Source organism: Saccostrea echinata, unplaced genomic scaffold, assembly GCF_033153115.1.
Source record: "Saccostrea echinata isolate AGI-Se365-2 ecotype Australia unplaced genomic scaffold, CSIRO_AGI_Sech_v1 ptg000040l, whole genome shotgun sequence".
Lineage (NCBI taxonomy): Eukaryota > Metazoa > Mollusca > Bivalvia > Ostreida > Ostreidae > Saccostrea > Saccostrea echinata.
This window is the reverse complement of record NW_026889789.1, coordinates 2,550,126-2,563,690: the sequence shown is the minus strand read 5'-3', so window position 1 is coordinate 2,563,690 and position 13,565 is coordinate 2,550,126. Positions and strand designations below refer to the sequence as shown.

General features: G+C 31.6%; 1 protein-coding gene across 3 annotated transcripts; it reads right to left on the bottom strand.

Annotated features, from left to right (window-relative positions):
* Positions 1-517: 517 nt before the first annotated feature.
* Positions 518-11,983, bottom strand: LOC133200445 (uncharacterized). Of its 3 annotated transcripts, none has more exons than XM_061336244.1 (8): positions 11,938-11,983; positions 10,825-10,964; positions 10,383-10,596; positions 9,009-9,116; positions 8,126-8,249; positions 4,953-5,131; positions 4,508-4,585; positions 518-672 (listed from the first exon to the last, which is right to left on the bottom strand). In XM_061336244.1, exons 2-7 carry the CDS (start codon positions 10,900-10,902, stop codon positions 4,515-4,517), a joined length of 774 nt encoding a protein of 257 aa, XP_061192228.1. In that variant the 5' UTR covers positions 10,903-10,964; positions 11,938-11,983; the 3' UTR covers positions 518-672; positions 4,508-4,514. The 3 variants fall into 3 exon arrangements, with proteins under 3 accessions (XP_061192228.1, XP_061192226.1, XP_061192227.1); XM_061336242.1 differs by lacking the exon at positions 518-672 and adding an exon at positions 3,068-3,266; XM_061336243.1 differs by lacking the exons at positions 518-672; positions 11,938-11,983 and adding exons at positions 3,068-3,266; positions 11,186-11,202.
* Between the last annotated feature and the right edge of the window lie 1,582 nt (positions 11,984-13,565).

Genomic DNA, 13,565 nt, shown 5'->3' with positions numbered 1-13,565 from the left:
TTATGATATCTCTATTCATGATGTAACTGTTTTAATGATATGAAAGATGAAGTAGAATTTAAAAGTCGTTTTGCTATAGAATATGATACAGACTTTTAATTGAACTGCTGTTTCCCAAATGTTAAAATTCAAGAGAGTTGAAATTGACATAAATTTATTTAGTGTTAAACACTCTTAAAGGAATGCCTATTAGATTCTCTTGTAAATTGAATACCTATGCGTGATTTATTATCTCAACAGGTTTTTTTTGAAAGTTGGCAAAGGAAGAGTCAGAATTTTCTATTATGTTCAACTCTTGGTATTATGTTCCTTCTGATCCAGATGCACTGATAAATAACCTTGATGTTGAAACCATCAGGCTGGGTTAGAATAAATTACAATAAATACTAACATTTCTGACAACAAAATAAAAATCATTATTTAACCTTTTCATCCTTGTTATGGTTTATTGAATGCTGAAGCTTTGCACACATTTATAAACAAAATTCATGTGTAATGTAAAAATCCATTCATTCCATAGGTTTGAAACCATTTTTATTATAATTGTTTAATACAATTTTTATTACAATTATACTATTAAAATAAAAATAATAGCTCAGTAATGAGTAACTTTATAACAGATGTTATATGATTAGATGTATAATCCTTGTCCACCTGTCAGTAAGGCTATACCTGTAAAAAAAAATGTCAGGCTAAGGTTTGTTCCCCACCACCTGCCACCCATTACTGAAATGATTGCTCAAGCTGCCATAAGAATTTACCAATTGAAAGCCACAGCAAGTCAAAAGATTCAAGTTGGAAAAAAAAGAAAAGGAAAAAACATTCATGTTAGAGATCACATAAAAGAAGCTAGTTTAATTGGAATATGGAAAAAAAACTGTGCAGAGCATTCCTTGAGATTAAAAACCATTCTTCTATTAACAGAACTAGCATAAATTATATACTCTTTTGAGATACTTATGCTATACTAATGTCTGTTTTCTCCATATGGTGTGTCCTTTTAGGCTATTTTCAGTTACAGCTTGCAAAAAGATAGCACTGATATTGTCATTTTTTTCTCATGCCCATATATATATTTTTTATACCTCAAAAATTGATTTTGGTTTTCATACAGAGGAAATTTGGATTGTAAATCTTTCAGTCAGATTCTTAATTTACAGAAATTTATGTTATATATATATATATATATATATATATATATATATATATATATATATATATATATATATATATATATATATATATATATATATATAAAATTATGTTCCATAATTTTCTAATTTAGGCAAATATTGTATATCATAGGTTTGTTATTTAAAAAAGTCAGAGGAAATTCAGATGAGTAATGTACACTTTTTTCACCTTAACTGTGTATATATCCAGGTTTATTTTCTAAATTAGGTATACATATCACATTTTAAAAAAAATGTAAAAACATTTATATCATGATATTAGGTGGTTTGTTTTATTCACCAACATAAATTTGAAAGTTTATAAGTTCTGGAAAAAAAATTGGAAATTCGGAATGTAAATTTCAAAATTCTTGAAATATTACATTTATTGTCTTTCAAAAGTTTCTTTTCAAGTTTGTTTTCAACATAATTGACTAATTAAATTGAAAATTGATTACTTTTGATTGATTAGATAGCCTCTGTTGCAGATGTATGTGCTATGGGGTATTTTTTTTTTTAAAAAAGGCCAGAGAAAATTCGGATTAGTATATCTTTTTATCTGAATCTTGAACATACCAATTATTCCTCTTAAGCAAAATTTCTAAAACGAGGTAAATTATTGACAAACAAGTTGATGAAACAAGAATATCAGCAGTCTCATTTAAAGTCATCATTTCGTAAGTTCTATGGTCGATACAATGACCTTGTCAGCAAATACAATTTATCATTGAGTCAAATGCTGACTGACGTTTTTCATACTAATTGTTAGGCCATTATTTACACACTGGATTATCGACGGATTTTTCCGTTATTTCCCGATCATGACAAGTAGCACACGACGGGTGTGACCGGTCGGCAGGGGATGCTCACTCCTCCATGGCACCTGATCCCACCTCTGATGTTTTGGAGGTCTGTGTTTGCTCTGCACCTATTTTGTAATGTTTAATGGACTTTTGAGCTTGAATGCCATTCGTTATCTCCATAAATTTCATTTGTTACTTAGCTATACATCTCTTTTTTTTAAATGGAGAGAAAAAAAATAAATTTCCAATTAATCCTAGTGCGATTTAATATACGTTTTTGTTGACAAGGTTTAGAGAAAAAAATTGCAATTTTTAAGAAGACAAAGGAAATTCAGACTGCCGTAAAGAGTGCTGTGTGAAGTAATATCCATGTATAAAGAATGACAAGATGAAGTTGATCTGCTAGCCTATCATATATTTCCAAGTAAGTGAATTCTGATTGTGAGTTTTTGTTATTTTCTTTAATGGCAATGGGATTTTTTTCACAGTTTTTACATTTTTTAAAAAGGGCATATTCAGAGGTTTCAGAGGTTGTTGCCTTGGAAATGAACGCATTAGCACATATCAAATTTGGTGATTCCTAAACCACAAACTTGCTCTCTATCTGAGGGTACCTATTTTAATTTTCCAATTACTTTCATGACAGATTCGAATCACCTTAAATCAGAGCTATACCTAGGACCGTCAAATAAAACGTCATTGTCCACGAACTTTATGGACAACCCCCGCATAGGCGTTCAAAAACCATAATGGGAAGATAACGACAATGATCAAATATACAATATATGACAGTGACCAAACATACAAAATATGTCTAAAAAGGCGTTTAAAACCATATAAAATAGGAAGATAACGAGTTAAAAACAAAGCAAATATATACATCAGGAATCAGTAAAAATAAAGAGCAAGAGAAATGTACTCATATTAAGATAAAGGTTGATTATAAACCAAATCCGTATAAAACAATAGAATAACAAATGGTATTAAAAATAACATTTAACACTGAACTCTTCAACAACTTGCATATTTGGGAAAAAATTTGAATTTCAAAAAATGCAAATATAAAGTAAAAAAGAATATTGTAAATATTTCATTTTTTGACATAAAACAAAACAGAATAAAAAATATTGCACATAATGTATCACATCTTTACAAATACGGGTATTTACGACACTATTAATGTTTTCTTTTAAACTGATAGGTCTCTGAGTTCTCTCTATTGCCTTGTAATTGTATTCAGATGTTTTAAAACTTCAAGCTTTGTTGGCCTTGGCAGATGATTGACAATACTCTACAAATAATTCGGAATTACCAAACAGTCCACTGAATATATGAAGGGAATGGGGCATACAGAAGTGAGAATGGATTAAATAAAGCATAATCATTTTTAAATATAAGACCGCGGAACTTTAACTGGCAAGATTGGAAATATGCAGTTTTCGTCATTTACATCTGTCATAGTCAAAACATTTAATGATAGACAATGAAATGGGCGGGTACAATTCGACATGGACGTCCGAGAAAACATTGGATTGAAATTCTAGTTTAAAATTTATTTTCAATCCACCTGAGCTGTTTTCAAACGCCAGTGTGAACGTATGACCCAAAAGACAATTAATTTCAATTCCCAAATACATGTTTTTGAAATTCATATTTATGTGAGTTTTTAGCCTATAGTTTTAAGGACACGTAAAAGTCATAGAAGACAGAGATTATTTTTTCAGAGGACGGCCATTTGATTCTAGAAGGGAGGGGATGTCAAAAACTGTAGTGTCAGATCATGCCTTCACATGACAGAATATAATTATTTCTAGGATTATAAGAGCTATTTTCTTTAGTTTTGTCTTCACAGAAAAATGTTTGACAAACTAAAACAGGGAGGGATTGTCCAAACTAAGATAATAACACACCCTCCCAACACACGCACACACATTCCAAACAGAAATCAAATGTTTGTCCCTTTTTATTTCTTTAAAAACAGTGGACAGAAAATTCTGATTTATATCAAATTCAAACTATTCCAAAATTGAAATTATTTGTCTTCTGGGTCAATCAGTAACACCGTGAAAATTAGCGTAGGTAAGGTGGATTAAAAATGAATTTCAATCCAATGTTTTCTGGGACGTCCGTGTCGAATTGTACCCGCTCATTCCATTGTCAATCATTAAATGTTTTGATTGTAACAGATGGAAATGACGTAAGCTGTCATTTCCAATTTAGCTAGTTATAATGTTCCGCAGTCTTAGTTGAAAATGTCAGAAATATGTTAGAAATTGTATTGAATAATTAAAAATCGGTTGATACGACTCTGTATGTAGAGAGACACCAATGTTGACGCAGGAGAATAATTTGCATTCTGCCGTCGTCAAAAATATGATGGAAATGACAATTTACAAATTGATCAGCAAGCAACAGCAGTGGGTATTTAATACAGCCATGCAGAAGTGCCCGTAAAATAGAAAAGATAAATCTTCTTTAACAAATTAAGAACAGACTTGACAGTAAAACTTTTAAGGAATAAGAAGAGGAGACCTGATCTTTAAATTGCTTCCGTTGTAAATCTTTCAGATTCATCTTTACGTGCATCAGTCGTTCTATCTCCTTTACGTCCTAAAAGGAAAAGGGAGAAAGTCAACATTGCAAGGTATCTATATGTTATTGTCCATGTAGATATTCCTATGAACTTGAATTTAAATCGGGTACATGGTTTATACAACTATATTTAATTTCATTTTCATTATTTCTGAGATATATTGTCATTTATTGAACCGATTTGTTTCAAATAACATAAAAATCCCTTGAAAATTTAAGAAACTTGTAATTATTACAACGAGTTTATGTATATGCCATACATTAAAAAATGCGTCGAAGCAAAACAAGGCTTTTCAAAACTTAAGCCTTCATTCAGATATTGAAATAAACGTGTGTGTGTGTGTTATCAGAATGACAAAACATGGGAGAAGACTGGTTTACTTACTCTGCGTTATGGTAACCATTTTACTTTGCAAGTATAATTTATAAACAACAAAGACGACAATTCCTAAAGGTAGGATACACGCTAGTGTTATTATAAGGGGTAAATAAATGGTATCCCCATCATCACTTCCAGCATCGGGATGGGTTTCTTCCGTATCTTTAACAGCTTCATCCAACGACCTGCTCGAGGAACAAAGAAGAATAGGTTAAACGATCAATAAGTATTGACAGGCATAAATAAACATTTATAAATAAAATCTTGCAAGGCATTATTTATAATCAACAGGCGATGCTTATTCCTCAAAGACCTGATCCCAGCTGATTAATCATTTCAAATGTTTTCGAAATGTTATGTCAAAAATATTAGTAGTTGATAGAGAATTTCATATACTGTACGTGAGGGTTTTATCACAGTATCAAATGGAGTTATAACTAAGTTAAGCAGCTGAGTTTTGTATGTGTGCACTTAAAACTGAACATGATTCGTAAAAAGAAGAGGGTTATCTTGTCCGCCATATTAGTCTTCTCAGAACTATTCTTTTTAGCCAATATATAGGCCGTAGCTTTGTTCACGGTTCAAATCTATTTTGCTTCATTGATTCTATCTGGGCACAAGACTCCTTCATTGTCATTGTGATATACTCGGGCGAGGCAAAAATGACTTCCGTATGCCTCTGCCACGTCAGGAAAAAATATGAAAAGATTTTCGATTTTAACTTCGCTGTTCAATGCATTACGAAGTAAATAAACACAAATGCATTTTCAATGAAATAAACAAGAAGGACAACGTGAGATAGATATGTAGTAAACCCCTAAGCGACCAGCTACAAGCATGCAATCAGGTGTATCGAATGCAAAGGGTTTATATACTCCAGTGCTGATATAAGAGATAGGTAAACTAATACTGCGTATCTCTATTTACGAGTCGTGTTCAGTTTTAACAGGAGTTAAAGTATAACGATATCATTCTTTGTAAACCATTTGCAATAAAGTGCCCCGCCACAGTATGATAACCCAGTCATATATTGTTCAATTATCATAAACAATTTAGAGTGCAAGAAAACAACTCAACCTGAATACTGAAATTTAAATGATTAGTTCATTCCTTGTAATGTTTGATATTTATACATGTCCTGTGGTGTAAACATTAATTATAACAAATATTACATCATAGATTTCTCAATTGGTTGTGTAAGAGCTTAACAAATGGCCATATGTACCTTTGTTTATTGTAAATTTATAATAACTTAATCTATACCAAATTAGTTTTGAAAATAAAAGGTTGGCCATCAAGTGACATATGCTATAAGAAAGAGAAAAGCAGTTCTTCTGCCTAATTCCCAAACGATAAAGATAAGAGCTGCTTGATCAGAGATGCTCAAACAGAAATGATTGAGACAGATAGTCTTCCTACATTTAACTCATTAATATATCCTTAACTGGATACATGTCCACTCATTACTTCCAAGGGATGAATGAATCTGCAATATCTGCTCTGTAGTCTGTAGTTCAGTACAAATGCATTTTTATGTCATTCTGTTGAAAACATTTTTTTTTCTAATTTGTTACAAAGCTCTGTCGGTAGAGCGCTCGCTCAGATCCGTGATCGGAAGGTCGTATGTTCGAATCAAGGCCCGGACTGACCTAAGTCGATAAAAATTACATGTAGGTAGCAACTGTTCCTTCGCCAACCGCTTGGCACATTGAAGTGAAAGTTGCGGGTCCTTCGGTTGAGACCTTAAAACCGAGGCCCCCCTGTCACGGTAGGCGTTGGCACGATCAAGAACCCTCACTGCTAAATGGCCTTAAATGTCGAGTAAAGGTCTAAAATTTGAAGCCCTTCACCTGTATATAGTGACGTCTCTATATGAGTGAAAAATTCTCCAACGGGACGTAAAACAACATACAGTCAATCAATCAAAGATTTATAACATGAAAGAAAAATGTGTAATCTTGGAGCAACATTTAATAAGGTTAATCCATGACACTTATATTTGTAGGGACTATCTACCGTAAAACATTTTTTTTTTACTTGGTGATTGTTTTTTTTTAAAATTTAATGACTGGTTTTAAGCTGCAATTCATACAGACAGACAGTTAAACTGATTTCAATATACCCCCTCCCCTCCCCTTTTATTGTAAAGGTATTGTAAAGATACAAAGATAAATATAGAAAAAGTTGTATACAACATCAAATTAGTTTTAATTATACTATGCTATATCAAATTAGTTTTCATTTTTTTACACCAAATTTATTTTGAAAGTTAGGCTAGCAAATAAGAACTATTTAATCAAGAGGCTGATTCCTTTGCCCGATTCCCAAGAGATACAGATAACACCTGATTGATCAGAGATGCTCTACCAGTTAACTGCTCACACTAAACTCATTAATTTCTCTCTAATTTGACATACAATTTTCTGTTATCAAAATTCTCTTTGACCAGTACTTGATAATTACACCGATGGGAAAGGTAGAATATCTCATATAACATGACATTTGTTATAGATTGCTGAAAAGTATATAATGAGAAAAAATAAGTATGATTCAATTTCTTTTTTTTTAAATAAGGATATTGTAATGCTCTTACATTTTTGGGATTATATAATTTAAGAGTTAGAAGACATAGTTCTCTTTTAATTTTACTTAAATTAAAGGTCACGGTGACATTGAAACAGTGTGCGGCACACCTAGTCTACCTAAGATGCATTACTTGGCCAAGTTTGATGATTCTAGGTTTAATAGTTTTCTAGTAATGAGCAGGATAGGATTTTTCCACATTTGGCCATAGCATCTTAATTAAAGGTTAAAGCTAGCTACTTTTAATGTGCGACAAACCTTCTACCCAAGAAGTATCAGCTGACAAAGTTTGATAACTTTAGGCCTTATAGTATTAAAGTTATGAGCCAGACACGTAAAAGCTAACTGACGGACGGACGGACATGAACGCCATAACATTATATATCGCGTCGAAAGACGGGCGTAGAAAAATGATTTATTTGTAAGACTTCTTTGCCATTCAAATTTGAATGCATTATAGAATACTCTTTACTTGGTATAATTGAAATTTCCATTCTTCTTGTGGATATCAAAACCAGTAAAAAAAAAAAAAATCTTTGCCAAATCCATACAGGATTTGATTTTTTTTTTTATAATCATCATCCAAAAAACTATACCTGTCATCCATGTCATCATTCTCTGAAACAATAATTATATGTTTATTTTTCAAAGATTCGGTTGTCTTTTCTTTCATTATACTTGAAAGAGTTCGGGGAAATTCTACTTTGTAGCACTCCTCGTCTACAAATAGAAAAAAATATTAAAAATATTACAATCGTTTCTCAAAAGAATTGGCATCATCTTTTAAAATTAAAACTCTTCCAAATAAAAATGTGCAAGGTAAGTAGGGAAGTATACACTTGTATATATATATATATATATATATATATATATATATATATATATATATATATATATATATATATATATATATATATATATATATATTGGTACCGTGTTTCCATTTTACAAATTCGAAGGGATACCACAGAAAAAGAACGTGAAACCAAAGAAAAACTTTTTATTAACAGATATAAACCTGTTTCAAATGCTACATAATTATATTTTGTATCAAAGATATACTTTTTTCCGCAGTATATATCTGTATAATTTGTACGGAAAATTTTAATTTCCCGAACTTAATTTCTTACGTTATGTCTTGACGTCATAATTAATTTTGGTAATGCGTAAATTAATATTAGCGCTTTTTGACGTCACAGTAAGAATGTTGATTTTGTATTTATGTGTAACTAAGCAATATGTTGTCAAACTCCTGAAGATTGAAAATGAAACCGGTAGAGTTTATTTCGGTGTTGTGACTTTTTTTTTTATATATACGACTACTTGTGTGGATTTATATTATATATTTCTGGTATATATATATATATATATATATATATATATATATATATATATATTATATATATATATATATATATATATATATATATATATATATATATATATATATATATTATTTTATTGAAAATGTATACATACATTTGTAACTTTCAGATGACATGTATTTGAATGGACATGTTGCACATTTACTCTCTAAATGTTCTTGGAGGAATTTACCTCCGGTCGTAAATTCAGTGCAGCGTCTACCTAGAAATGAAACATACATTGTAATAATTTTAACAGATGAATAACAACAAGACACTGTAAGAATAGGTAACTCAAAAAATATATTTATGGCATAAAGTATAAATAAAAAATGTTAAAAAAAATAATAATAATAATAAAATGTAGTTTGAATTTAACAGCGTAAACAATTTATCACATGTGTCGTTTCGGGGTCTTATACCACTTACAGAAGTAAATAAACATTGATGCAGCAAGGTCAAACGAGTCCTCAGCGGGAGAGTTTTGCATCAAGGTGTACTGGTCACGTGCTCCCCGCATTAGTGTTAGCCTGGTAACATAACCTTTATTTATAGAATGTGACGCAGACAGGGAGACCTGATGAAAACCTTTCGCATATTTTAAACAAATAATTATTAACTGAAGAAGAAGGGAGAAAGTATATTACCATTAATGTTTTTCGTTTAGAGAATTTCTTATTTATCTTAAATTTGTTTAATTTAGTGTGTGTATTGCCTCAAAGGTGGTTGGGCAAATGTACTATTTTCTTACTATTAATTGATTTGGCGGTGAAGAAGCAGCATTTCCAGTTGAACACCGTAACAAAAGCCGGCTATTGCTCTACGAGCAATGAGCCCGGCTAAAAATGATTTAAATTTTAGAAGATACCAAATCATACATGTATACTGACCTACCGAAAACCAGCGTGATGTGCGAGATTTCACTGGACAACAAAAAAAAAACCCAAACGATTATACCAGATATAACACTGTATAACAATTAAGAAATAAGATATCATTTTTAGAGTTTCATTGGGTTATGACATGGAATCGGTCACGTGAGAAGAATTTGATCACGTACCGACTTCATGTCATAACCCAATGAAACTCTAAAAATGATATTTTATTTCTTATATTTATATTTCACTTTTTTATTCGTGAAATATAGACATTATTTAGACTTTGCTATGGAAATGCAACATAACGTACCTACGTCATGTGACGTCACAATCGGAAGTTTCCAAATGGTTCGTGCAGTTTGCTTTCCATACGCAAGAAAGCCTTATCATGTGACGAACTGCATGTCATTGAAAATTGAATTTCAATTTAATTAGTATTGTTATATAAGGAAAGACATTGGCAAATGTAAATATAAGAGAAAAAAAAAAACATAGGTTATATTCCCCTAGAATGTTGAGTGCAGGTGAGGAAATAACTCTTCATATCTAAATTAACCAGAAACTTAAAAATCATTTAATCATGTAATAATAAAGTTGAAATTTTTCCTTACCAATTATTTCTACTTCTGGGGCACACAGTTCAATGTATCCATCACCTCTTGAGTTTAATACACAGTGATATTTATATAGGTCAGCGGTTGTGCAGTTTTGCTTTCGTTCTTCGCATTTAAAAGTTTTAGATCTATCTTCCATTTCTTTTCTGTTTTGGGGACATTTTGTAATATGGATTGAAGCGATATCCACAGATTGTGGACATGGAGATTTCTGAAATTGAAATCGATTTTTCTTTATGATCTGTGAATTGTGTTATATGCAAATACATTACACTTTATATGTATATTTAGGCCAATTGAATTCTGATTAATTTTCAAATTTCCAACGGATGTGTAAATAATTCATATAATGTACTTATAAATAAAAAACTGTTATAATGTATTTGTAAATAATTAAATTATATTGTTAAAATAATTATAAAACAAAACGAATCCTTACCCTTCCTCCAAGAGAACTTGTGATTAAAGAGCAGACTAAAAGTACAGATGCTAATAATATGTACTCATTGAATGTCATTCTTTTTATTCCCTGGTCTGTTGTGCATTTAGTACTGAAGGATCATGCATGCCAATCTGTGACTGATAAAAATAAGAAAAATATATATAAATATATTATCTGTGACTGTGGAAGGGGGTAGGGGAAGGTGGGCTTGCAAGTACTAGGATTTAATAGTAGTTTATCGATAGCTCATCTCCCTAAGTTTAAAAAAAAAAACACGGAAGTTATTGTTGGTGTTTTCCATACATATCAAATAACTTCTGAAATCAATACATAAATAATTATTGATTAAATCAAAAACCTTATTCTACTATGGATGTAAAGTAGTTTCTCAGCCTTGTACGTTCTGAAATCAGAAAAAAATAAGCATGTTTCATTGTCATTTATATTTATCTTGAATAAATGTGTACTTATATGTAATTGTTGTATGCAACAATGATACATGTACCATACAAGCCATTCAAACGAGATGGAAGATTGATGGAAAAGGAGTAACGTCACAAGGTTAGTCCTAGTTTTCCAGATTATTCTTAATCAGAAGTCTTAAAATCCAATAATGATAACAGCGTTAACTAGTTTATTTGATCAATACATAGGGCTCATCTCTTATGTGCTTTTTATGACATTTCTTTGGAGGGGGTGGGTGGGTTTATCTTTATCACAGTGAGCGCATACATTGAAATTTTAATTTATAAGTTTATTTTGAACGCCATATTATTATTAAATACAGATGTTTTCTAATGGTTAATTATTTGTATGAACTTGTTTTTTTAGCCCGCAGAACAAAGTACAAAGCGTTTCAATCTTCAGACTTTAGGGTTCTTCTCCTGTAATTAGCCGCAGTATCAGCGGATGAATACAAGTCACACCTCACTGCATAAGGCATAAGAAGGCGTTTATAAATATTTCTGACGTGTCTTTATTTTAGGATATTTACGGCATCTACTGGGTCGATGGTTGTAAACACACAGTCAGTGATATTATATTATTAGAGAGAGTCATAACGATGGATATAGTCTCATAGAAAGGTTACAACTGCCTTAGATTACTCACCATGGCATTTTCACCGGTGTTACAAGAATGAATCGGTCACATTGAGAGGCTACAGGTGAAGCTCCTTATTCATTTCCCAGATAGAATGTGATATGCCTGATTATTAACAATGTCGATAGGATATGGGGTAAAAAAGAACATGATAGATTTAAGATGATAGGTAGCCTATAAATGACTTTCAGGATCCCGACCTTTTAAATTTTCAAGCTAGTAATTGGTGGTGTGTGTTTTCGGTTTCATCTCACTTTACTTTTAAGAAATTATAAGAAGTTTTGAACCCTTCAGGAATCCCCACTTGTAACGCCCCCTCGACATTAAATATTATCAATATGACCTGTTTTTCAACAAGGTAAGAAACCAAAGAAAGCATCATGCCAAAATTCTACTTTTTAATGATTTTGAAAAGAGACAATAACTGTATGTGGAACAAAGAGCTCAAAATACAAACAATTTCTACTTTATTCATGGGATTATTTTTTTTTCAAATTGTGATGTCTAAAAGCAGTAGGTTCGCCCTACAAGAAAAATATTTCTCAATGCATTTTAATGTGAACATCCATATGAACTTTTTGAAAGGTTTATTTGAACGCGTCACAACATTTAATTTGTTATGCTTTAATCACAAGTCTCGCATATAGTCAAGTGACACATTAATATATGTATGTGTTTTTCTGATTGCAAGTATTTCAAATTTTAATTTTTTTGATCAAAGAAACAAGAGCTCGAGAGGTCTGTAGTGCTAAACTTTGAACTATATAGACAACTAGGATTCCAGGATTCCAAAAATGTGCGATGTTTTAAGTTAAATAAACACTTTTTAATGTTATTTTGCGATATAAAAAATTAAATGAATATTTGCAGTTATATGTACAATGTATGCGTTGGCTCGCTAATAAGAATAACAAGCATTCTGAGAGTATTGCATAAGCAATAATAGTCCCCTACCGGCAAAAATCAATGAAGCGGAACGGAATGCAAACTTGATCAATAACTCATCAAGGTAAAGTCACATACCAAAAATCAGCTCAATATCTGCAAGCGTTTAGACGAAAATTGCGGAAAACCCTTAAAAATTGAAGAGGTCGTAATTCCGTCAAAAATCAATGAAGCAGAACGAAATGCAAACTTGATCTGTAACTCATCAACATATACTTACTTACCAAAAATCAGCTCAAAATCTGCAAGCGTTTAGGAAAAAAAATGCGGAAAACCAAGTGGGACAGACTGACAGACAGACAGAGGGACAGACAGACACATGTACCTTCAGTAGCATTGTGACGTCATCAGGATTTTAGCTCATTCTTGCAGTGTTATCTTACTCCAATGCTCAGAACTTTTATAATTATTCTTTTCATGTTTTTCCTATGAAACTGTAGTATCAGGAAATCCAACCCTCAGAAATTATGATATACATCAGTATAATAAAACGCTTATCCACTGGTTGTGAGTGGGATAGCTCTTTCATCAAACCCTTGACAGGAACTATTCCCCTCGGGCAAGCCCTAGGGGAATAGTTCCTGTCAAGGGTTTGATAAAAGAGCTATCCCACTCACAACCAATGGATATGTGTATATTTTACACAAACTATAACCCGGTGTATAGCTTTGCTAGACGTGAAATTTTCAGAC

Bases quoted from the DNA above. Each gene is read 5' to 3' on its own strand.
- LOC133200445 (XM_061336244.1), bottom strand. From the start codon at position 10,902: ATGACATTCAATGAGTACATATTATTAGCATCTGTACTTTTAGTCTGC. The intron at 10,597-10,824 runs GTAAGGATTCGT...TTTCAATTTCAG, and splicing joins CAAGTTCTCTTGGAGGAAGG to AAATCTCCATGTCCACAATC. The intron at 5,132-8,125 runs GTATAGTTTTTT...TTCCTCGAGCAG, and splicing joins AATGATGACATGGATGACAG to GTCGTTGGATGAAGCTGTTA.